Here is a 25,880-nt window from a genome sequence, read left to right as displayed (position 1 = left end):
AGCCTGTGGGCTCCTGGTGTGGAATCCTGCTTGCTGGAATTTTCTGCAGCAGCTTCTGCTTTCCAGCACCTGCAGAATGCAGTGTAGAAGCCCTGTCTCTGTGTGATCAAAGCAGGATTGGAAGGGTGCCTTCAAAAGCAAAGGTTGTTGCCCTCTTAGCAAATGTGTGTATTTAAAAAAAAAAAAACAGTTCCAAGAATACTGCTTATCTCTGCTTCTGACATCATCTGCAGCATGGGCACCACATCCTGCTCCCTTGTGCCTTGATGTAAAGCTCCATGGGGGCATCCCTGGAGGGCAAGCAAAGGGCATATCCTTATGAAACTACTGGGTTTGGGGCTATGGCCTATGGGGTTGAACAGGATGGAGAGGAGCTGCTGACCTGTGCTGTTGGTAGCTGGTGAAGTGATAAATGCCAGGGCTTTTGCTGCTGTGATATGACTGCTGAAAGTGCCTGTCTGGTATGATCGCTAGCATGGGGGGGCCAGAGGGTAAGGAAGGTTTATATTTCCTTTTTCTGAGGCGTCAGACTTTGGCCATGGCTACAAAAACACTGCTGAATAGAGAGCACAGGTGGGGTTAGTGCTGTTAAACCTTGCTCAGATGTTGTGTTGCCTTAGTGTGTCTGTCTGACAGGCTCAATTACGTTGTTTTCCAGGACAGAGGTTAGGAATGGATTTTCCTGCAGGTCAAACTGTCAGGAGTGGTTGGGATCCTGTTTTTGCTGCTGCATGTGTGTGTTTGCAGATGTGTGCATGTGTATACAAGTGTGCCCAGCATTTTCTTGTATCTCATCTCTGAGTGGAGACTTTCGGCAGTGTTGATGCCCTCAATTGCTTGGGCAATGTGTCTTTTTGCCTTACTTTGCCTTATTTTGCCTTTAAACCCACTCTGAGTTTGGCAGCAGGGATGGATGGAGGTAGGGGGCAGAGTAACTCATTATGGACTCTTTCAGACTGGGTTTTATGGTGAGGCTGCAAGGATTTGGCTTGGATATAGGGGTCCATTTCAGGTCTATGGTCAGATATGCTTGCACTGGTGTGTTTGCTGCTTTTCAGTGATTACTATTCAAGCACTAAAAATTCCCAGCTTTGCTTTTTTTCCCTCTGGTGACAGCAGGGAGAGAAGGGGACTTTCAAGCTTATGTAAATGAGTAGTATTATCAGTAATCAAATCATGGGGGATGCAGGGGAACCATCACAAGGTCCTGGTCCATCTATTGACCTGAGATTGAATAGCCTGTAGGCCTTTGTAGAAGACTTAGCAGGATAGTATCTTCTTTGCTTCAGAAGATTCCCATCTTCAGAGCTACATTTCTTTCCCATATCCTCTTTCCTTTCTGCTCTGGAGGCAGAGCCTGGGGCATCATCACACTCCACATAGCTTTAGCTCCCTTCCTGTTTTTGTTTTTGCCAAGACTTAGTTCACTCCAAATGCGTAGCTGTGTTTATGGGATTGAGGGAGAGCAGTAATTTTTAGGGAGGAGAGAAGTTGTGGATGTAACCCTTGATGCTCCCCGAAGCTCTTCATATCGTGTTCCCTTTAGATGTGCTGCTTACTGTCTCCACCTCCCCATTTCCATTTTCACCTGGGGAATTTCCTCTCCAGATGTGAGTGAGTAGTGACAGTGAGTTGGGAAAAAGACTGGAGGTGGTGAGGATGCTTGTGCAGAAGTGGCAAGTTGCATTCAGTTCTGTGCTGTGACAGGGACCAGGGAGTTTCCTGGGGTCTCCCCACTCCTTGTATGCTGCTGTTTTTGTGCTCACTCCAACAGGTCCTGAGGGGATGCTGGGTTGGGCTGGGCATTGGGATCGAGACGAAAAGGGCAGAGAGGTTGATACAGGAAGGATGGTGTGAAACAGCAGAGCTTCTCACTGTTAGCCTATGTGGGAGCAGCCCCAGGATGGCCTTTTCCATCCACTTGTACAGCTGCAGCATGGGGCACCTGTCCTTGTGGTGGGCAGGAGCTGCAGCTCTGCTCTCCCAGCATGGGCTTCTCTCAGAGGCACAGCTGAGGTATTTGCACATTTTGTGTTTCCTGCTAGCACTCTAGGATCTGGCTAAGAGTGTGAGGATGGCCTCAAAGCCATCATTGCTGGTAGCCTATGACACCACTATCTTCCTCTTCATCATCTTCCTCTGATCGTCTTAATTGCCATGTTCATTGCTGACCTGAAGGAGAGTGTAAACAGCACATTAATTACTTCCCTGGGTGATGATAAACCAGGTTTTTGCCTGCCAGTGGAGATGCAGTAAAATAACACAGAGGGAACTAGTAAGGTCAGAAAGATGGGTAGAAAATAACTTAATGAGATTAATCTTAGGAAAAATGCAAGCTAATGCATCTGGAGGTAATCAAAAATCTGAAAAACGGGCTCTGAGAACCTGGTGAGGTGGCAAGGAAGGGACGGCTCGGGCTACAAGGCCGAGATATGGCGGTAGATGGCACATCAGACATGAACTCGCAGCGTGACAGGCCCAGCAAGAGCCACGAGGCCAGCCCGGGCTCCAGCGCTGCGGGCGGGCAGCGCTTGGCGCATCGGTCCCGGCACAGCGCTGCTGGGCGCAGGCGGCTGCAGCGGATCCGCACGGAGCGACCGCGGGGCTAAGGAGATTAATTTACGAGCAAGGATTAAGTGCTAAAGATGTGCGGCTTGGCTAAGCGGTGGTTTTAAGCAAGAGGACATGACAGGAATTCTCTCAAGTGAAAGGTGTCTGTGTGCACGAGGAGTTGGGATTGCTGGGAGCTGTGCAGACCAAAGCAGTGCACGGGGAGAGCGGGGCAGGTTTAAAAGGGAAAACACTGACTCTGGGGCAGAGTCTCCACATAGATGGACCTGTTGCAGTATAGTCATCCCCGGAAGGAGATTTTTAGAGTCTGTTCACTTGGAACACCAAAAATGAAAATGTTTTGTTGAAAACGAGTATGCATATTCTCTGGGAAGCCGTGGGATAAGGTTTGGGTCTTCAGCAGCACTCACCTCTGGGTCTCAAACCCTCCACATAGTTAAGGTCAGGTAAAGATTTTTCCAATGGGAAACTTCTTTCTCCCCTGTATTGCCTAGACCCAAAGTGACCATATTACTCCTATGCCTTTTCTTCTCTCATGGTTTACTTTTTTCCTCCATCTCTCCAGCAAAGTTTTTACTGGTCTCCATAACATCTCCTTTGGCTTGGCCAAAGGCTTCTTAGCAATGTAAGTAGATCCCCACTTTGCTGTGCCAGGAGCAGGGACCAGACGTACAGACAGGATGGGGCTATCCCAGCCACACGACAGGGAAGTGATACATTGGACATTGACTGTGATGATGAGGGTGGGAGTGTCCAGGAGATCAGGGCTTGCTCTTCCTACAGCTGCAGAATGCTGCCGGCAGTACAGGTTGAAGGCAGGGTATTGTTGAGACTTGAGGACAGATAGTTTGCTTATTTTGTCCTGTGCTAGCTGGACTTCTCCTTCCCCTGCTCAGTGGGATACAGGAATTTCTTCTGCTCCCTGTCCTTAACAGGAGGAGGGGTGTAAAATGACCAGAGTGAAAAGGGTGAGGCTGTCAAGTGCTCAAGCAAATCTAGCAGAGGATAATAGCATGTGTGGAAAGAAGCACAGCAGTCAATCAGCATGCAGCTGCAAAAGCAACAGGTCATGGGTATGTGACCAGGGCAGGGAAGCTGGGAGACCTCGGCTCTGGTGTAGGCCACGGATGTTGTGCTTCAGGGGCATGTGGGAGCACCAGCATCTGTGAGTGATGGATTTGGGCACCATTTGGAACACTCCTTGCTGGCTTTCTGCCACATCCCATTGCATTTGGAGGTGCTGAGATGATGGAGATGTAAAAACTCCTGTTTCAAATTAAGTGCTAAGAAAAGTGACCCTGTTCCTTGCTGGCACTTACACAACCCCACGCACGCACAGGCAGATGAGAACAGGCACTGTCTTGCACGAACGGGCAGAGAAACATGCCAGTGCCAGCTGAACACAAACACAGAGGGAGCTGGGTACCACTAATTATATTGTACCACGACAAACGCTCCAAATGTGAAACCTGTATGACTAACGCATCCCTGCAGCCAGACGCAGGCATCAAAGGTAACGCTTGCCACTTATAGCAGCAAACAAATGCGGGCTCACCGCCGTGCTCAGCTGAGCGCCCCGGGAGCTCACGCAGCTCCTGAACGGGGTCACCCACACGCATTCCGAAATATGCCACGCAGTCAGAGGCCTCCTTAAATAAGTCTGGGCCTGTGCAAAGCTGGCTGCAAAAGCCATGCCCCCAGATGCTTGTCATGGATGGATGTTGGGAGATGATAAATAAATGTGTGTGCCTCAGGTGCTGCTCCAGCTGATGGGACCATCTTGCTCTCCCCTGCAACACCAGCTGGAGGTTGTCATTTTTGTCCCTCTTCTGCAAGGGTGTTAGCAGGACAGAGTGCTAACAGCGAACTGCTGTGCTTCCTGCTGCTTCTGAGTAATGGGTGACTGATGGTGATGGATGATTTGGAAAGGACTTGTGTGCCTCAGAATGGGAGGTGCTATGTTTACACTTAAAGGAAATATACTCTGTACTTTCATTTTTCATGTGGAAGCAGGAAGGAACAGCTCTGAGGCAGTGTGGTCTGCCAAGGGATACAGGGTTAGGGATGATGGTGGGGAAGGTGAACTCTGAGGCTGGTCCCACATGAGAGTGGACTTGTATCCTGCTGGACTCTGGGTGGATCCCCTCCAGCACTGGGATAGTGCTCTGGGGACCCTTCTTTGGTATTTCCCTCTCCTGGCTGGCTGGGGAAGGCCCTTTCACTGTCAAGCTACAATAGTCCAGAAAGGGCTGCACGAGCCTTGTAAAGGTCCTGTCAGCCCTCCCTTACCCATGGTCCCTGTCGGCCCCTCTGCCAAGGGGGCAGTGAGGAGCTGGGAGGCTGCTTTGGCTGGAGTCTGGTGCCTGCAGGACACCTTGGGCTGACTCGCTCGTGGCAGGTCATGGCACTGACAGCCCTGGGATGCTGGCTGCAGCCTTAAAGGGGGAGTTTGTCTGAGCAGAGACTTCTGCAATGCATGCCAGGAAGTGACATCGGCTTTTTTGGACAGACACCCCTGATCTGCAGCACATCTCCTGCATTGTGATATTTTCTCTTTTTATTCCTAACCAATTTCCACTTCTCATTAAGTCCACAACTTCTCTTGCTGTTTTAGAGCATCCTTCTCCCTTCCTCCTCAGTGGTCTGGCAGGACCAGGTGCTTCTGGGGAAGGGTTGAGCCAGAGGCTGTCAGCTTCTCTTGTGCTTGCCAAGGCAAAGAGCTCCCTGCCAGCACACATGCCCAGGGCAGGTGTGTGTGCCGGATGCAGCACCAGTGGGTGCTCAGCTCAGGATGGTGGTGGCTTTAAATGGTCCTTGGGCACGGACAGTGCAGACTTAAGACCTGGATCCACAGAAGGGTTTGGCACAGGCTGTGCAGGGAGGGAAGCAGGAGGAGCTGCCAGCCCACAAATAACTTCTCTTCCCCTGGGAGGGAAGTGCAGCTGGTGTAGCATCAGTGGTATGTGATTTTTGCAGTGGAATGATTTCATGTCTTTGGGGGATATTTGGCCAGATAAGTCCTGAGTGGGGAGGATTTGATTTTTTTCTGGTGGGTCTGGCCTGCTGTACCCACTGGGGTGAGCTTGCCTGAGCAAAAAGCTGAGTGAGAAGAACATGCATCTGGCCACTCCACAATCCTCGTCTTGTATCCTTGTCCTCCTGTATTGCCCTTGTCACAGTAAGCTGGTCTTGCACAAAGGGGAGGTTAGAGGCATCCCAAAGACAAATTCTGGAGATTTATAATTCTGTTGAGTCTTACTATAACTGGCTTTTATCTGGGTAGGAACCCTCTCAATTGATGCACGTTTTTCTGTGTATTCAGACAAATGCATTTGCCAAACTCATTTTTCATTTTGATTTAAACAGGGCTCCCCTGGGTTGAAATACTGTAGCAGGCTGACTCCAACCAAGTTCCAGAGCAATGCTACAGCAAAGGAAGGCCAGTGATTGCAAGACCAGAGAAAATAGTCATATTGCATGAGTTGCAGCCTGATGAAAATAGGGGAAATAGCTGATTGCAACCTCCATATCTGAAATGGTAGGGGAGACAGCCCTGGACCTATCTCTGGCAAAAAAACCCGCTCTACTCCTCTTTGAAGTTGAGATGGGAGGACTGACTCCGTGAAGAGCTCGGAAGTGCCCCAGTGCTTGATTTTTCCCCCTCTCTCTTGACACAGAATATTAATCCTGCTTAATGTAGGAAATACATCGTGATCACAGCCTTGGGAGGCAGAACAGGATTTAATCTAGGGAAGGTAACGGGTATTACTCACATCTCCAGTGGGGCAGCTGTCATTCAAGGACTGTATTTAGCTTCAGGACTTCCAAAGGGATTCACCTGGCCCTGTGTCCATATGAGCCCTAATGAGTCAGTCTGAGCTACACAAGTTAGAGTGATGAACTGTCTGTGATAAACACACTACACAGTTTGTGTGTGTGTATTTCACATGGGCAGAGCAGCTTCCCTAAGTCCCAGCTGCATCTAGCAGTGGTGAGATGGAGAAGAAGCCCTGGATGCTTGCTGAAGGGAAAGCAGGGAAATGCTGATGAGGTTGTTTTTCCTATTCCTTTTCTCAGTTGTACTGGCAATTATGGAGCTTTGTACGCTGCAGTTTGGAACTGTCATGCCCTCATCAGTGTGCATGCTCTGAGCACCATAATAAGTAATTCCTCCTGGCTGTCTCTGCTAATCTTTCTCCTCTGTGCTGTAATGGGAGGGAAGTTGGGCTCAGCCACCGCATGTTAATAGACTGCAAGGGAGCCAGCTCAGAGCTGGTAATGAGGAGCTGGTGGGAATAGGGAATGAAAAAAGTGGTACAAGTAGTTGCATGGGTGCCCAGAGTCAAAAATCTGCTGAAAGTTTTTTTTGAAAACAGTAGTGATAGATGGTGAGAAGGATGCATTGTAAATTTTTTCACAGGGATTAAAAAATTATGAACAGAATCCCAAAGCCAGTCAGGAGACATGGCATCTGTTCTTTCCAATAGCTGCAGGCCTTTGGGATAATGAATTCGAAGAGTCTCTCTGCTATCCCCTAAGGGACGTTGTGTCTGCTTTCTAAACCCCTGCACTTGCTGCTCTTTATTCTGACAAATACCAAGCCTTGAAGAACAAGCAAAGCTTTGGATCAAAGTGTGTATTGGAAGCAGGAGGATGAGAAAACAGGATAGGTAAGCAGAGGTTTCACAGTCTCATGTGGGAATGATGGGGCACTGCAACCTAAGGTGGAGTGGTTGGCAAGCCTGACAGATGAGTGGTGTGGAGAGCACTGGAAATCACAAATCCAGCAGGGTGAGCACCAAAAGGGTCGTGGGCTGAAATGTCAAGGGTGCATTGCTAAGGCAGAGCAGTGTCAACAGAGCTGCTCATGGCCTTTGTGATCCTAAAGTGAAGAGAACGGAGACAAATGCCAGAGAGGATAACCTATGGCCAGTATGTGAGGAGATGAGGTCTGGATAGACACATCCTTTCCTGCTGCTCATTATCCCTTTCTGTACTGCAGTGTGTCTGAGGGCTCTCGTGTGGCTTTTAAATCTGTACTTGCAGCATGGACACTCCAGATAGCTGAACATGCCAACAGGGTGAAGGGAAGAAAATGGGCAGTCATTGGCCAAGGTCTCTTTCCTGAGAGTGTCCATGTAACACCCTTCCAAAGCCAAGCCTTGGAGTTTATTTAATTCCCCTCAGTTTGACCAGCCACTTCCACTCTGCTATTGAATGGACAGCACCCAGGCAGCAAACTTTAGCAAAAGTTTGGCGCTCTATAATGTGCAGGAGTGTTGTGGTTCAACCCTGGGTGGTAGCTGAGCCACACACAGCTACCTGCTCACCACCCTCCAGCTGGAATGGGAGGAGAATCAAAAGAGTAAAAGGGAGAAAAAGGCCAAAAAAGTGAGATAAAGGCAGTTTGATAGATAACACAAAAGTTGTGCACTCAAGTAAAGCAAAAAAAGGAATTTATTCACCTAATTTCATGGGCAGGCAGCTGTTCAACCATCTCCAGGAAAAAAGGGCTCCACCATAACATAACACTGACTTGGGAATACAATTTCTATCACTCCAAATGTCCCCATTTCTTCCTTCTTCCCCCAGCTTTATGTGCTGAGAATGATGTGATATTATATGGAATATCTCTTGAGTTAGTTTGGGTCAGCTGTGCTGGCTGTGAACCCTCCCAGCTCCTTGTGTATCCCAGCCAACTCACTGGTGGGGTGAGGTGAGACAAGGAAAATGTCTTGGGGCTGTGTAAGCCCTGCTCAGCAGTAACTAAATCATTGATATCATCAACAATGTTTCCAGTACAAATCCAAAACACAGCCCTATTCCAGCTACTGTGAAGAAAATTAACCCTTAGCCAGCCAAACCAGCACAGACTGCCAGTGAGCTTGAGACCTGCTCTTCTCATGCCCACCCACCCTCTCTGACCTTTCTGTTTAGGGAAATAACTTTTGCAGCTCATGTTCATGGTGTTTCCACTGCTCAGTATAGGAGAGCTCAACAGGCTCGAATAAAAGGGGCTTAATGTTCAATCCCACTTCTGGCTTGTGTTACAGCTCACTGTTTGAATGAGTGACTGTTGTGTATGTGTTTGGCATGCATTTGTCAGTGTCAGTCTGATGGAGCCTGTGCAATGGTGTGACACAGGGCCAGCCCAGAGTGCCCTTGGATAGAAGAGCTGGGCCAGCAAAGCTGCACCTGGAGTTGACAGGACTCTGTTAGGGACTGCAAGGGCAGGATGCCTCTGTTTTGTCAGGATGGGCCTGTATTGTTCAAAACATCGTGCTCTGTTATGGTGCTCAGGCTGCCTCCAAAAGAGCTGCCACCATCCTCTGAGATGGTACAGCACTCTGACAGGGTGTCTCAAGGGCTACAGGGATGGTTTAAATGGTGATGGAGAGGAGCAGCCAGAGGAGTCTTGGTGGAGAGGTGACTGGCAGAAAAAAGCCTAAAACTGCTTCAGCACCAAGTGGTTTATCATTTGTCACAGCCATCAGTCCTGCAGCTCTCCCCTGCTCTGGACTTGCTAGGAGAGCCCAGATGTGCTGTGCTTTTGCTGCTGATTCCTTGTGGGATATAATTTCTCTTTCTCGCTTCCTCTCCAGGGGTTCTCGCTTGTGGCTGGCATGGCAGAGTACGTCCCCCAGCCTCCCTCCACCTGGCCTGCAGGCCCACAGCCCCCTCACACTTCTGCCATCTGCCCACTGGAGCCTGTGGATCTGGGAATCTCGGAGCAACAAACACCACCAGAGCAGCCACCGTCCTCCCTGGAGCTGGGCGAGGATGAAGAAGTCACCTCCCCTCCGGATCCTGATGTCCCCTACCCAGACTTGGCCCCAGTTGTCTTCTTCTGCTTGAAGCAGACCACCAGCCCACGGAGCTGGTGCATCAAAATGGTGTGCAACCCATATCCTTTCTGAGCTGCCCCTTCTCCCTCCCTGCCTCTGGCTCCCTCCTGCCCTGTCCTCCCCTCATCCTGCCTTCCTGGGGTGCCTTGCAGGTAAGGAATAACTTTTATTACATTTAACAACCTTTTTTGTTCATTGCTTGTGTTTAAACAGAACCTTTGCTGTTTTAGTGTGTGATCAAAAGACATTGATCATGAAAGAAGGGACTTCAGAAAGAGCTGCTGGCAGTTCCAGACACAGGGTCTGGGGGTGGGGAGAGTGGAGGTGTGAGGAGAGGTACATTAGGAAGTCTGTTCTTCCCCTTTCCAGCTCCTTTTTTGCCTGGGACAGAGTAGGATTTGCCAGCCCAGGAGCTTTTCAGACTGCCATGAGTGGTGGAGGTGTCTGAAAATACAGGCTTTACTGAGAGCTCACCTTGCCTTAGTGAGGGAACCACCACTCTTCCTGCACCCTGACTGCAGGGAAACCTCAGTGACCCCTTGCCTTTCCATTTAGTACATGTCACTGTCCTGCCAGCATCTTGTTGGGATGTTTAGCCAGGAATGAACGGGAGAGTGTGTGTTCCACACAGCCTGGGAGAGATGTCTGGGACATAGGCACGTCCTCCTTTCCATGGTCAGCAATCACACACACGTCTTATCACTCATGCTCAGTGCCTTGATGGCAGGAGGGCTCCTGCAGCCCACCAGTGCAAATGATGGCCACTTGCACAGCTCATCACCAGGAGCCTGCCAGCTGGGCTCTGTGGCTCCAGTGGTATAAAAACCAGGTAGAGAAGCACTGTTGTTCCTTGAGCTGTGGGATCATTGATGGTGTGGAGGAAATGGAGACAAAGATGAGTCATCAGAGAGATTGGTCTGAGATTTTATGTGAATGTTTTTCTAGCCAAAAATCTCAACTGGCAGCACTTTGTACCTGGAAGTTTCTTAGTTCCAAGTTAGGTAGGTATTAGCTATGAGGATGCCTGCTCTGGTTTTGATGTATAGATTAAATCTGAATGTCTGGGCATATGGTGGAGACTGGCAAAATGTTTCCAAGGGTATTTTCAGCTTTAAGAGCCTAACCCCGGGTGAGGACTTGAAGTAGTGTCAGCAGTAACAGCTGACCTTAAATGGATGAGATTTGTTTTAATTTCAAGTGTAGGTAAAGGTTTGTGTTTGATCTCTGAGCTCTTGTCTTAAAGTTCAAAAGCCACTGAAGAGATGTTGCAGTCTCAAACGCAGGTTATGGCTGAGAACACATTGGAGATTTAGATATTCTGCTTTCTTTTCTACTGGCTGCTCCATAAAATTTTAAAACTTTGTATTGAATTATGCATTGCTTTTCTATCACAGTGTGCCTGTGCTAGTTATTATGTCCTGGGAATCTTGTCCCAGCATGTGGTAGAGCAGGACTCGGAGTACAGCACGAGACATTTGTGTCACAATAAAAGGCTAGATTTGGGAAGTGGAAGAAGAGTAGCAGCATAGGTTTGGGATGAAGGCTTGCTTTTGGATGAGGGAAGGAGGTTGTGGTTGAAGAAGACAAGAGCCTGTCCTTATTGCTGGCTAAAAAGTCACTCAAGGTAATCCCTCTAATTTGGTATATTGCAAGGAGTTTGCTTTAAGTTGTTGGAACTATTATTCAAGAAATTGGGCTGCTTTAGTTTTTAAGTGTTACTTTTGTCCTAATCTGCAGACAAATGTGTTCTTTGACTTAGAAAAGGACTTTTTTTTTATTAGAAACTAGTTAAAGAAGGAAAAAGCCTCATCCAATTACTTGTTGATGACCTTACACGTGGCTACAGGTGCCACCAGGGAGTGAAGGGGAATGATGGGGCTGCTGGTAACCTTTTTGGAAGGGTTTTGTCAAACTTGAGGTTTCAGCTCAGCTGTGTGAAGTTGGGAGATTACATGACTAGTGGAGACTGAAAGGTGAGGATTCAGCCCCTCCCTTGATTTCCTTTCGACCCCTTCTGCTTCTCTTTTTGAAATGATCATGCAATAAATAATTATCTTTTTTTTTTTTTTTTTTTTCTCAAATGAGGGCTTGTTTCTGCACCCTGAAGGCTTTTCACATGTAATCATATGCTCTTGGCATCACACTTTTTTTTTAACAGCATCATAGAAAAGATACATTTACATGGCCTGGTGGCAGATGCCTGGCTGGGAATCAGACCCTTCATAAGAGATACTTCTGTGAAAATCAAATCATATCTTCTAGGAATTGATATGCTTGCCTGCTTTTCATCCTTGTTATACTGAGCTATTGGGTCTCCAATGTGCTTAAGCTAAGCAGGGGCAGGATGAGTTGCTGTCATAGGTCAACCCCTGGCCTTTCATGAAGACTCCGCAAAAAGATGGGGCATTAATAAAATGCCTATTAATCTTCTTGTGGATTTTTTTCCTAGGTTAGAGCTTCATGATTGCTGTTGTGGAAGTACTGTCAATGAGATTTAAAAAGGAAGCTCTGATATTTAAGGGCTATGTAACATTTTTTTTTTAAGCACAAGGTCATTAACCACCAAATTTCAATTTAGGTAATTGCATTCTAACTACTTAAATCCCCCTCTCCTGGAGATTATTTTTTCCTTTTGTGAGCAGTCCTGCAATTTTGTTATGTGCTATTAAACAGCTGCCATATTGCTTTGCTGCAGTGCAGTAATAGGAGAAAGAAACACTTATTTCTTTGCTTTAAAATTGCTTCTGGAAGCATATTAGTGTAGAGATGTGTGATGCTGTCATTGCAAAACTTGTAGATCCTAACTCCCTTTTAAGAAGAGGACTATGATCCCTGTGAAAGTCCATGTGTTTGTCCCCAAAGGGAGTATTTGCTGTGCTTTTTGATGTTGTAGTGTGTGGTGAAAAGGGGCCTGATGCTTTCAAGTTTGGTGATTTGCTTATTTTTGGGATGGCTTTACCTACAGCACAAGTGAATGCATGAATAACCATAGTTTATTGGAAAGCAGGTTTTTTTTTTATTATTTCTAATATACCTTATTAGAGACAGGTAAGTGCTGTATCAGCTGGGTATGCAATGCAACACAACACATACCTGGAGCCTGGCTTGTCCCCTGCTTAGAAAGGAGTTGTTGTGATGCAGCACATGAGCAGCCAGCCAGATGGTTTGCTTAGGTTAATTTGTGCTTTGGTAACAGAAGACTGGATCACTCAGAGTTGTAGATCATGGAGCTGTTGCAGCTACAGCATTAATACAGTCCTTATTTGAGATGTGGTTATGAGACTGGCTGAAAGATTTCTTTTTTCTTTTATAAAACCTAAACTCTGTCATACAGGATTTGAAGTCAAGCTTGGATGGGGAATAGGATGAAAATTGTAAAAAACATGTTTCCAAACCAGCTGCATAGCATTTATCTTATGAATTTATAAAATGTTTGGGACTAAATAATGGGTATGCCACATGGCACATTACAAATGGATCCTTATGAGAGGCTCTGCAGTTCACTACTCTGTCATTTTCTTGCTTTTTATGTACCAACCCCTTGGTGAAGCTATTGGCCCTTTGGGCTTCTGTTTTGCTCTCAAGCAGTGAAGTGTTGCATTTCCAGCTGATTTCAGTGGTGTAGGAGCAGCAGGTCAGGTCCCAGATGAGCAAAAGCTTATGTGCACACTTAATTTTTATTACTGGGAGCTGTGTTTTACAGAGTATTGAGCAGGGTGACTTATAAAGCTGTGGTATGACTGTGTGTTCTGAGGAGCTGCCCTGTAGCTCATTAGCTTTAAAATCCACTGATCAGGGGCTTTACCATTGTACCTGCTGCCAAAAATCCCACCTTGCTTCTGGAGATACCTTTCCTGTAGTATTCACTGGTGGCATTGTTGGCTTTGACTGGGTGCTCTGTGCACAAGGAAACAGGACTGGCCTTGAGCATTTTGGTTGGAAACAGAGGAAACCGCTGCATTTATTCCCCATATCTTCCCTGCCTGGTGCCATAGGCATCATTTATGTAGGAGTCAGTAGAGTAGAGGATGCCTGGTGATGGCAATAGTGGTGTTTCGTGCTGGCACTGCCCTCTGAGAGCCAAGTGCAAAATCAAATGTTGGAGGAGAAAAAAATGCGTGCATGTGGATTAATACTTTTCCTGGTGACAGTGGCAGGAGGTGCCATGGTCATGGGGACTGTGGGCTGCCAGAATCACTGCTTTTTGGGTGCTGTGTGGTTAAGGGGGCAAGGACTCTGTTGCTCATTAAGCTTTGGGTGAATGTGTCATATATGTAAAATATGCCTGTGTCAAATACCAGTTTGGGCAATTAGTTTATGTCCAGTGAAGTTATATGTGCAGATTCTGTAGTATGTTGTACTTGTTTCTGCCTGAAGTTTGTACTCTGTCAAACCCTGGACAAGGTGTTCTTAATGACTGCCTGTAGTTATATAATAAACAAACATAACCTGCAAATTTATTGCAAATCTTGTGGTAGTTGATGACTATATTAAGGCCTGAGCTCCTGTAATCATCTGAATTTTACTTTTCTTTTTCACATGTGTGTGTATATATAAATAAAAATAATGGTTTTCTGCATCTCTAGTAAGTAGGGAAGCTTGGAAATGTGACCAGAAAGTATAATAATACATCAAAAATTGAGTGGCTTATGAATTTTAAGCAGCATTGATCACTCTTGAGAACCTAGGGATCATGGCTTTCTGCCCTTGGGGTCATCAGTATCAGCTTTTAGGTGCATATTTGAAAAACAGTAAAATGTGTATGTTGTTCACGTGCCTCCATTTTTAGGGCAGCTCTCCTATCACTCTTAAAAAGCCTTTCTCAGAAGACACATGAAGAGTCTGGCACTTATTTGAGGACTTTTGACAGCTTTGTATCATTCTAGGTAACCAGGCAGATGTTGCTGCTGTGCCCTCTTTCCAGCCAAGGAGATATATCTGTGCGCCCAAACCCCACCAATGCATGCTTTTTCCTTTTTCTGTAAGAGGCTATCTAACCCTCTCCACTTCACAACATTCTAAGTCAACTTTGCAGTTGCTTCTATTGCATGGGAAACTGAGATGGCCAGAGCTCTCCAGTGGGTGTGCAGTGATGGGGGCATTGGTGTTCCCATGGGCATGTGCCAGATGCTTTTCAAGCTTTGAGGGAGCAAGACTGCTTCAGGTTCTGCTGGGTTTTCTGCCACTCTGCCAGCCTCCCTGCTGGAATGAAGCTTGCTATTAGCAATTAAGGGTGACTTCTAATAAGTCAGTTGTCCATTATCTTGATTAATATTTGAAGGCACTGAATGCAGTGTATCAATATATTATCAAGTGCTCTCCTCCCTTTTTGTGCTAGCAATGTGCCTTAAAGCAGACATGTCCTACCCTTGTGAACTGACCCTTAATTTCCCTGTTAATTCTCCCTTTGGAAAGCTGATAGGCTTTACCCTGTCTAACTCTGTCTGAAAACCATCCAAGGTCTCTGTATATATTTGCAGCAGGAAATTGAGTGTGCTTCACTGAACCTCTCTCTTCAGAGGGTAAAGCAGATCTCTGGAAGTTCCTGTTCTTCCTTTAGCAAAGGAGTAGTTGCTGGATAGCAGGATGTAGTGTTTGCATTTAGGATTGCTATGCTGTTTGGTTTCCCAGATGCTCTAGAAGAAGGCAAAGGGAAAGATAGGGAGTAGGTTTAGTTTTGGAAATTGCACAGTCTGAGCATTTTAATGTTTCCATAATGAAATATTGGGTAATCTTAGTTTTGTGGGAGAAGAACCCATCCACCTGGACTCTGGATTGGGGAAAAGTAATTCTCTGAATTCCAGTTTTTTCTTAGGATAGCTGTTTCCTGATTGTGTTTGGTAAGTAGATAGCAGGAGAAGCATGATAGAGCTCAGGGTCTTCACAAGTAGTTGGGAAGGAAGTTGTCTCCACAAAACTAGTGACAAGGGAGTGCCATTAGTGCGGGTCATTTGATGTGCAAATTTACCAGCGGAAGTTTAGAGGAACCATTTGCACAGTCAGATGTGGTGTAAATGGAATTTAAACTCGTGCATTGTCATTAGTAGCACACAAGGGATGGATCTGTTTGAAGGGGATTTGCGTGCTTGAGATCTGTAAGAAATTGGCTGGGTTGTGTGTATGTGAGATGTATCCAATTTCAGGCAAGTGGGCAGATGTAAGGGATGAGGTCTAAATTTGGCTGGCTTGCAAGATGGCCCTGGGTATATAAGCACAAATGTTGAAACTGGATAAATCCCTGCCTCCCATCCCCTTAGCTTATTTCCTGGAGGATTTTTTTTTTTTTTTATTGTGAGGACTCAAAGACCATGGTTTGGAAATGAAGCAGGACAGCAGCACATACAAAACCAGGGCTCTGACTGAAGATTTAATGTTTGTAGGGTCTAACACAACTGGAAATAAGGCTGAAAATCCGTGGTGCATCCTTACTGTCTTTTTTTCAAAGATCTGAGCATTTTTGCTGTTATTGAAGGATAGATTCCTACTGTTAGAGGAAGGGCTATAACTGCAAAGCACAGAGGAGCCTGTGGTTTAGGAGAGGGGTATTTCTGCTGTGTGTTTGTAATGCCCTGTTTCCCTAATATGTTTCAAACCCAATAAAAGACCTTGTACATCTCTGTGCCCTGATGCTTTAGGAAAGCAGGGCTAGGACTCTTACTGCAACAGCTTTCGATGAGGTGCCTTAATATGGCAGCTGGGTTTATGGCCAATGAATGTGGAAAATGCAGGGAAGCAGGGGAGAGAGCATAGAAGATGCAAGTCATATCATTGTCTGGTATAAATCAGTGTTATTCTGTTATACCCAGTAAGAAGAAATCTGTATGCACCAGCCATGCTCTTCAGGTGAGTTTGGTCTTGTCATACAGCACCATGTCTTTGTGGCAGTCTGGGGGTATCTGGTATTGCTAGGCCAGAAGAGAGGGATGGTGTGCTCAGCTGGGATGCAGGGATGGTAGTAGTGCCTGTGCTGAGGGACATCCCCATCCCTCTGAGGAGTGCATTGCTGAACTGAAGCAAATGCTGAAAAACCTTTCTGGAGCATATTGTGCTTATTCACTGGAATATATTTTGCCTTGGAGATGAGAACCATTTATTCTTTGAAAAATGGTCAGTTTGCCTTTTTCAGCCTTTGTGAACACTGGAGCAGGGTGTGTTACAGTGCCAAAGGGGCTCTTGTAGGAATAGAAAGGGCAATAAAAATGCTCCTTTTGAGTTCAAGACCTATAAAATACTCTGACCAGACCTCTAATTGCATGTCTTATTATAACAATGTGAATTAATAGAATTAACCACTAACAAATTGACCAGCTGCTTATTTGAGGACTTGACACTCTTCTCACCCTAGACCATGGGGAAGGGCCTGCAGCTGTGGGTTGTGAGCATAGTACTTGACAGGAGCTGCTCCATGTGAGGAGCAGTCAACAGAGGTGCAGCTCCTCTGCAGCAAATGGCCTGCAGCTGGTCCCAGTATGGCTAAGATGAGGCTATAAAACACTTGGTCTATTACAGACCTCTGGAGAGAACTGGAGCAAGGAGTCTGCCAAGCTGTCAAGCTCTAAGCTGGAAAAATCTTTATGGTCCTGGAGAAACACTATCTTTGGATAGGCACTGTGTTTTGGTGTAGGAAGGCTCTAGTCTGGTGTAGGATGGACCAGGCTCAAATTTGCACCCACTTCTGTCCTGTGCTTGCTTTGCCCACTGGTCCTGGCTGGCCCAGAGCACCTTGGCCAGCCCCTTCCTGGAGTGCTTCATGTATCTCTGTGCCACTGCCTCTCCTGGGCTTCCCTGTCCTGCTGAGGGGCAGGGCTGAAGGAGGTCCTGTTTGAAAAGTGCTTCTCTTCAATGGGGTTTTACAGCCTCTGGCTGGTGAGGGCAAGGGATGAGGGCTGAGAGTGGTGGGAAGGGCCACCAGCTGGGGCTGCCTGTTCAGAGGGACAGATCTGGTGGTGGATTGGGCTGGCCCTGCTCTTTGTCACTGCTGCTCCTTGAGCTGTGAGTTTGTGCTGTGCTACCTCCTGTCAGCTGTGCTCCTCCACCAGGAAGGGACTGCTGCTCTACCTGCCTCCCCTCCTTGGAGGGGTTCTCTGGGCTCAGCTGTGCAAATGAGAAGAAATCATCTCAGGAAAAGCTTTGGAGGAGGAGAGAAGCTAGCTCAGGGGAATGTTTTTTTTATTCCATGTTGAGAAAACAACAGAATTGTGACCAGCATCCAGGGAATGAGGCTGAGATGAGCAAGGAAGGCAGGTGAGAGTGCAGCTGGGCTAGTAAATGAGAGGTGAAGTATGATGATGGAGATGTAAGATACTGATGGGGAATGATATGAGGAGGTCATCTAGGCTGGGAACAGATGATGCAAATCCCTGCTAACCTTGGCAGGCATCTCAGCAAAACTAAATGGTATTGAAAGCAGCTGATAGACCTGAGACAATCAGCATGAGTGCTTGATCTCTGGCTGCCATCAAGGACTGGTGAAGTAAGAAGGTGGTGTGATGGCAGTGTAAGCCTTCTGCTAGAGCCTGCATAGGTGTTTGGATGGCTTGGCTGCTCTGAGGGATGGAGTTGGTGTGCAGTGCTGTGGCTGGAACAGCTTTCACCTGCCCATCCTCACTGCCAGGTCAGCGTGTGGGGATGGAGATGGAAAGCTTAGCTTGGCCTCCCTGCCTTTCCCTTCTCCAGTTTTCTCCATGCCCATTGCATCAGTGCAGACTGGGGAGAGGAGCAACTCCCCCAGGCAGGATGGGGGATGGGCAAAGCTGTGATGTGGGGGACCATCTGTCCCCCTGAGACAATGGTGCCATTTACACTTACGTACTGCAATTCATCCAAGGGGAAAGATAAATCTGTCCTGGCTAATGATACATCACACTCTTTGCTTATCCTTTCTTCCTTTAGTTTTCTCTCCCCCAGTCTCCTCTTGTCATCACCTACTGTGCTTCAGTCTATAAAAGAAGCCATTGCTCCCCCTCCTTGAGTGTGATTTGATGCTTGAATCCCTGCAACTCCTCTAGCAGACTCCCCTGTGACTAGCCACCCTGTCTATCCCTTTTCCTCTCTGTCTGTGTCAGTTTGTGATTTTCCTCCTCTTTTATTATTTCCCTTGCTGTCATTCCTGGGTTTTGCTGCTAGCAGCCTGTCTGCACTGACTGTTCCTGCCCTTGAAGTGGCTCCTTCTGTTTAGTGCCTCTCTTGGCCAGTATTTTGGACACCAGGCTTCCTGGGGTGAAAGGTCAGGGCTTAAAGGGGAGACCTGGAGGTAGGATTTAAACAGAGGACATCACTCACTGGCTTATTTAGAATGAGGAAAAAGATCAGGGCTCTGCAGAAGTATGAGTTTATCTGTGAAAATAGCAGATTTCTGCTATCTCTGGAGGGGATTTCTACATGGCAGGGTGGGATTGCTTCTTCCTTGTATTCACAGGCTGCTTCCATCCCCCTTTAGAGCATTCCTAGTCCAGGTCAGCTGCTATCTTCCTGTGCTCTCTGACATGCTAGTGGCATCTCTGACATCCCCATCCTGAACTGCCAGTGTGCAGGAGCACTGAGCTCATTTCTCAGCAGCAGAGTCCAAGAGGTGCCTCTACCTGGGAGCAGGGACAGGCTGCAGGGAGGTGACCACCTCCTGAGCCAGCCTGGGTGATGCTTGCTGCTCGATCAGCTGGCCCTGGCCTTCTCTGGGATGTAGCTGGTGCTCTGCTAATCCCTGCTAACCATGTCTGGCTCTTGTGGGCTGGCACAGACAGATGTGAGCTCAGCATGCTGGCTGGGAGCTGTGTGGCTGCAATCTCCTGGCCCTGTGCCCCAGCTTGGAAGCTGGGCAAGGTGCTCAAGGATTCACTTGCAAAAGTTGAACCAACAATGCTGTCTCAGCCTTGTTCCTGACCCCTGGACCTTTGTGAGGGCTGTTTCATCCTTACTTTAATAACTTGGTATTGTTTATCACTACTTCCCCAGGGTAGCAAAAAAATTGCTGAAAGGGGCTTTAAGACTGCTTGTAGGAACTGGATGCTGTGAGAGGCAGAGTGAACCAAATGTACCTCTTGGGGGATTTCTCTTCTCAAAGAGTCACAGATTAAAAAGGCTAACACCAGTACAAACTCATCCAGGAAAAAGCTGCTGAATCCAGTGCTTGTAATGCTAGCTCTGAGATTTGCCTCAACAGGCAAGAAGGGAAGGAAGGAAAGAAAACACATGGTAAAATATTAACCTCCCTATTGGAACAGGCAGTTTGCAACAAACAGCAGCTGTTCTCTTTCATGGCATGAAAGATGTAGGAGCTCAATATTTGAGGGTGGAGAAATATTTTCTTCCATGCAGAGGTTGATAGCTTCTCACATCAAAGATCCAAAATATCTGCTCATCTTTCAAGCCCTGCTTATTATTTGGAAGCATACTGAAACATCAGTACTTGGCAAATCTGCCTTGCCCCATCATTCACACACCCCAAAAGGAAATCTCCCTGTCTTTACCTGTATCCTGCATCTTGCTTTGCAGCCAAGAATGCCTCTCTCTAGTGTTCCCCTAAGAATACCATGTCCTTATTTTCTACAAAATGCTCTACAGATCATTTACCAGCCAGCTAGCAGATGTTAACAAGAATTGTTAACAATAATCAAGCTAAAACATATTTGAGAAAAGTAGGTTTTTTGATGTGTTGCAGTTTTTATGTAATTATTTTTGTTCACATATTTACCAACTTGTGATGTAATTTTTGCTTTGAGTAAATGTCTTGGGATTGTAGGTGATTTTGGAGGGCTCTGCTTTGTCCACATGTGAGATTCAGTCCAAACCTTGAAAATGTTTGTTGTGAGTGAGTTATATTAAAAAAGACAGGCTTAGAGAAGAACAGCAGTAATAATATATTGCCTTTGGTACTACCTGATGTTCAGTGCCACTGGCCAACTGTGATATTTCTTAATGAAGGATTTTTTTTCCCTCAAGGCAATTTTTCCTGCTTTTTTTTTCTTTCCCTATGGCTCCTTTCTGATTAATTTTCTTGATGGAGAAGGATCCTTCCCAGCTTGGGAGTTTGCTCTTCTCTTCTCTGTTCTTGTTGACCCACTGTTTAGCAGCCTTGTGCTGGCAACTGCTTTCATCTTCCCATCTTGAGCCCTCTCTGGAAGTGGGATTTTAGTGAGTGGAGGAGGCTCTAGATGTTATCCCACTTGTTTTATACAGGAAAGTCCTTTGGAGACAGCAGTCTTCTCACTGTTTTCTTGTAGCATTTTTTTAAATCCCATGCTACAGTTTCCCAATTTTCTTTTTTCTTGTAGCTTGACCCTTTTATCTTTCCCTGTGCAGAGAAACTCCTCATATTATAAGTTTTCTTCCTTCCTGGGTGCTGAGTAATGTTTCTCCTTCTTTTCCTGCCCAGCAGGATCTCTGAAGAATCTCACACAGTTCATACAAGGGCCAGAACACAAATAGAACCAAAGACACGGAAGGCATAGTTTCCATTGTTACATGAGGTAGTAGCATGGTTTTCAAAAGCTGTCCAACTTTTCCATTGTAGCAGTCTTTTTACCCGTTAATAAAACCTTGATTTGAGGTCTGGGAGGCAGGGACCAGGCTAAACTCTGTGAAGGATACTGAAGTGGGGGACTGAGAAGCTGAGGAGGAAGATAAGGTCACTGTGTCAGGCAGCCAGCAGGGATCTGGAGTGGAAAGCTTATCCACCAGGTATCTGCCCTCCAGAGTGGAGGGACTGGGCAGCAATGGCATGAGGGAGCAGCCTGGAGAGTGGACTGGTTGGGCTGGGTGAGGATAATGGAGGGCTGGGTGAGGAGAAGGTCTGGATGGGAGAAACTGGCTGAGAATGCTGGGGCAGGGAGCTCAAGTGGAGGCAGGGCTGCAGGTCTCAGCCTGCAGCAGGAAGGGGTGAGATGGGAGCACCCCACAGAGTGAAGTCGTGTCCCTACCCTACAGCCTTCATGCTTTGCATTCCTACTTATTTCTGTTTCCCTGCTGCCAGCAAACTCCTGCAAGCTCACAGGCTAAAGTGTCACATTACTGTCTTCACTGATGCCATCCTTCCCTGTGGGTGCAGGGATCCTGAGGGGAAAAACCAAACCTGAACATGTGAACATGCAATGAAAGGTTGTGGTGTGGAGAGGGAGCAACTGAGATTCCACATTCATCCTTAATTCTGTCTTAATTTATTGGATTGAGTCATATCAGAGAATCTCTTCTGAGCATATTCAAAGACCTTTTTTTTTTTTTTTTTTTTTTTTTTGGCTATGGCAGCTGCTAATTTGTCTCCATTTGGATGGGTTGTTAGAGGATGAGTGAAAGAGGTCTTGGGTTACCCTGCTGCCCAGTGTGGAAGCAGTGTTTCAGAGCATCCAGCAGCAAATGCTAGTCAAAAAAACATCTGGGACGCATAAGAACAGACAAAATAAGTTTTTTATTTGCAGTCATTGACATTCAACTTAGTTTTTCCTCATAGCAGTCATACCTGCTATGTAAGTCTCAGCTCAAGCTGCCAATCAAATGAAGCTCTAAGCAAATGAGACAGGGTGTTGGAAGGAAGAAGAGTTTGTGGTAGGATTAATTAAAATTAGCATTATCAGTGTAGCTGCATGCAGCCTTCCACCATAGAGGTCAGCTCTCTCTGAAGCCTCAAGTTTCCCCTACAATGCCATAATTAACTATTAAAGTAGGTACTTAAAAAAACATTCCTCCTCCAGAAAACCATAACCCAAGATTTTTTTTCAAAGCACAGAATTAATTGCATCCTTCCACAGTATCTTTGAGGTGCTGTTATTTCTTTAAAATGCATTTACAGCATATTGTGATATGTCACACATCCTTTAAATATCCAATAGCTTTTTAACTTTTAAAAATCTATTTCACACTTAGTGGCATGTCTGTAATGCATTTTTCTGGAACGTGTGGCAGATGTCTGGGGAAACTGTTTTCTCCCATATGGGGATTATTTTACTGGAAAATGAAAGAGGGTTGACACTTCATTTGATTTTCCTGAGCTGTCACATCAGGGATTCTCTGTCTGGGTGTGAGACATGAATCCAGATCACATGTAAACTGCACAAGGGAAGATGTGCTCCCTTCCCTGGCTGAAAGGGGACTTCCCATTGAAGGACTTCCTCTGAGGGCTACAAGTGGGGAAAACAGGATGGAGAGGTCTGCTGTAGGATACCCTGCTCCATGGGCACATTCCAGCGTGCTCTGGGCATACAGAAGTAACTTTAAGCTTGTCCTTGGACCTTCCTCTGAGAAAGAGGCAGGTGGCAGCTTTGAGAAACCTTAAGGAAACTCCTGATACTTGTGACCCAGGTTCCTGAAGTGAGCTGGCACTTGAGGGTTGTGTGGTGCTGAATTTTGACTCCTGGAGAGGCATCATACACGCCAGGGCTGCAATCACTTTAGATGTGTCAGACTGCCATTGCATGGTTGTGGTTTATGGACAGACAGAAGGAAATTTGTCATCTGTGTTGGCCAACAATCTCTGTCTGCAGATCTGCTTGCAGATCTGTGTTTCTGTTCTGACTCCTTCCTCTCTGCTCTGTCTGAATGTGACTTTGTGTCCCCTTGTCCTTGTGCTGTGGTGAGTTGTCCCTGTGTTTTCTTTCCTGTTCCCAGACTGAGCACCATGCCTGAGGCAGGCCCCTCTGTTGTTTCCCCTGCAATGTCAGGGGGAGGGGAGGAAGCTGAGCAGGAAAACTGCTGCAAGCCCCTGAAGGTAATGCTTGTGCCCCTTTACTGAGACAGATGCAGTGGGGAGAAATAGCAGGTGTCTCTTACCGAGTAGTTAAATGCACCAGCAGTCCCTGTTTTATCATGTTAGGACAGAAGAGCCTTCCAGCTTTATATTTCAAAAGATTGCCAGTGGCACTTGGCACACCCCTCTTGTGCACAGCCTGGGAGACACACTCCTGAGTTTCTGGGCAGTACAAATGCCCAAGAATTATTTGGCTGTGGTAACAGTTGGTGTCCACACTGCTGGTATGTGTGAGCACAGGCTCACTGCTGTTGAGGCATTTCTGGGCAGAGTTGCCTAGAGACTAAGGAGCACAGCCCTGGGGGAAGCTGTCACTGGGGGCACAAAGCTGGGAAAGCGGGAAGGTGCTGGATATCCCTGGAAATACAGGCACGGAGGCATGCCTCCTGTGTGGAAGCAAGGGGATGGGGTGGATGACCTGGAATGTCCCCCACCAGACTGAGGGTGTCAGTGATCCCATCAGTGGAAGCAAAGGTGACAGGTTAGACAGATGTAGAGGGAGAGCACAAAAGTAATTATTTCCTTCCCCAGCCACTTGACTTCTCTGGGTACTTTTTGAGTGTGATTAAGCTGATTAGTGTCATGCACTTGAGACTTTGTCTTGTACCCATGGCATTTCCCATTCTTGTTTGCATGTGTGAAGGATTTCCTCACCCATGGTTGTGACACCTCTCCTCTCTGGACTCAGGATTATTCTTTTCTGATGATTAATGTTTTCATGGGTCTCAGCTTTTCAGGAACACAAAGACATTCCCAGTGGAGGATCTGATGCCAGTCTTTAGTTGCTGGGTTTAATAGTTACACCTGGGATTATTTCATCCCACTGAATGGCCTCTTCTGAGACACTGCTGCTTCCCCCAAGTGGGTTTGTATTTGTAGGCTTATCTCTGCACCCTTTCCCTACCAAGTGTGCTGCTTATGCCTGGTGCCCTCAGGCATGTAGCTACACGCTTGTGCTTGAAAACTGTGGGAAGTTCACCTCATGCACCTCATGGAGTCAGAGAGGTTCTCTGAAATGTGGACAAGCAGCAGTCAGAACACCAAAAAGCATTGAGGATTGGCCAGAAAAAAAGTATAGGAACTGTTAGTGCAATGTATGTATTGCTTTTATACTGTTAGCTCCCATATTGATACACATACACAACGAAGATATTTGACTAAGTGATACAATTACTACATAATAAATCATCTGAGTTCTTTATTATTCTAATTTATATGCCTCTGTATAAATCAGAGGTGTACTCACCACTCCTTTGCCATCCCTGAAAGATGCATGAGGATTAGAAAACATTTGCATTGATGAGTCTTGGGTAAATATTTGACCTACTGGTGAATTCCTCTGCAATTATCCCTTGGAGAGATTTGCTGTGCCTTCCCCTGTGCATCTGTCTGGGTGATGCCAGAGGGAGAAGGAGGGGAGCCTTTCACTGGTGTTTGGAATCCTGGGGGAACTGAAAAGGTTTTGAGGGGAAGGTGAGGATTTTAACTTGTTTTTACTGATCAAGTTGGTAGAAGGAAGTCTGGAGTTATGAGGAGAAAATAGGTCATGTTGTTGGAAATCTAGTGAGCTGCTGTATGTTGGGCTATGTGGAGGTCACTGATTGTGAGGGTAGGGACAGAAAGGCCATGAGACAGTAAAAATCAGTGAGCTCCCAAATGCTCTTCAGGTGTGTTGAAAACCCAGTGTAAATCACCAATGCAAGAAATTGTGCTGACGGTGGGAGCAAAGTCCTCCCAGCTCTGGGCACCTCCCTGTGGGATGACCTATCCAGACAGCCAGTGAAGATGAGAAGTGTGATTTGGTTAAAAAATGGGGTGTGCTACAGGGACTGGAGTCCATATCCAGGAACTGGGCTGCTAATGAGAGAGCCTTGTTTTGGCAGAGGTGGGCAAAGGGCTGCCCCTGCCTGCTGGCTGCATGCAAGGTGTGTTGAGCCTCCAAAGCTGCTGGGTTTAGTGCAGATAGGTGCTCAAGCATTTGAGTTGTACGTGCTGTGGTTAATGAACTCACACCACTCCAGTGACTTACAGAGCTCTCTTTGCTAACCCCAGTTCAGGGCCTCTCAGGTTTCTCAATCTGGGTGTAAATTCTAGAAGAGAGAAGAAGCTCTCTCTTGCAGAGCTGTAGCCACATTTCTTGTTTTGGTCAGGGTGAGTATACCATAAAGAACAGCCTTTGTGTCTGTGCTGGTTTCATGCTTCTGTTCAAACCAGGCATTTACTGAAACAAAATTAAATCTGAGCTGGCAAGTTGAGTTTGAGTTTCGGCTTCAGTTGGCCTGTGCTTTGTTCAGATTAATTCTCTTTTCCCCCGAATGCTCGTACCTCCCACCCCATCCCCCAGACAGGGAGGCAGCTGTTGTCATTTCTCTGCTTTCACAAAGGCACAGTGGGAAGAGGAGACAAAGCAGAACATCATCTGCCTTCTCCTCTGGTGGCAGGCAGGGAGCTGAGCTCCCACAGGAGCTGCTGCCTAGCTGCTGCCTGTGCATTGGTGGGATGCTGCTCCATGGGGATGCTCATGGGGCAGGTCTCGCTGGACAGGAACAGGAGGAAGGTCCCTGAGAAGAAGCAACAGTCCAAGCATTGTGAAGGTTCCCAGTTTGGGTACTTCACTGGTCCTCTGTGTAGCTGTCTGAGGGAGAGCTGCTAGGGAGGATCTCGTGGGATGGCCAGGCAGCCTGGAGCGTGGATACAGCACAGGAAAGAGGACATGGGGGATGAGAGGG

The 25,880-nt window shown here is 46.8% G+C and overlaps 1 protein-coding gene across 1 annotated transcript in view; it reads left to right on the top strand.

Annotated features, from left to right (window-relative positions):
• Positions 1-9,194: 9,194 nt before the first annotated feature.
• CACNA1I (calcium voltage-gated channel subunit alpha1 I) overlaps positions 9,195-25,880 on the top strand; it is a 151,039-nt gene continuing 134,353 nt past the window's right edge. The window contains exon 1 of the mRNA XM_053942493.1: positions 9,195-9,475. Within this exon, the coding sequence (XP_053798468.1) occupies positions 9,195-9,475 (281 nt within the window). The remainder of the gene's footprint in view (positions 9,476-25,880) is intronic.

Source organism: Vidua chalybeata, chromosome 5 (genome assembly GCF_026979565.1).
Source record: "Vidua chalybeata isolate OUT-0048 chromosome 5, bVidCha1 merged haplotype, whole genome shotgun sequence".
Taxonomy (NCBI): domain Eukaryota; kingdom Metazoa; phylum Chordata; class Aves; order Passeriformes; family Viduidae; genus Vidua; species Vidua chalybeata.
Note: the sequence above shows the minus strand (reverse complement) of the source record. Positions and strands in the feature narration are given on the sequence as shown.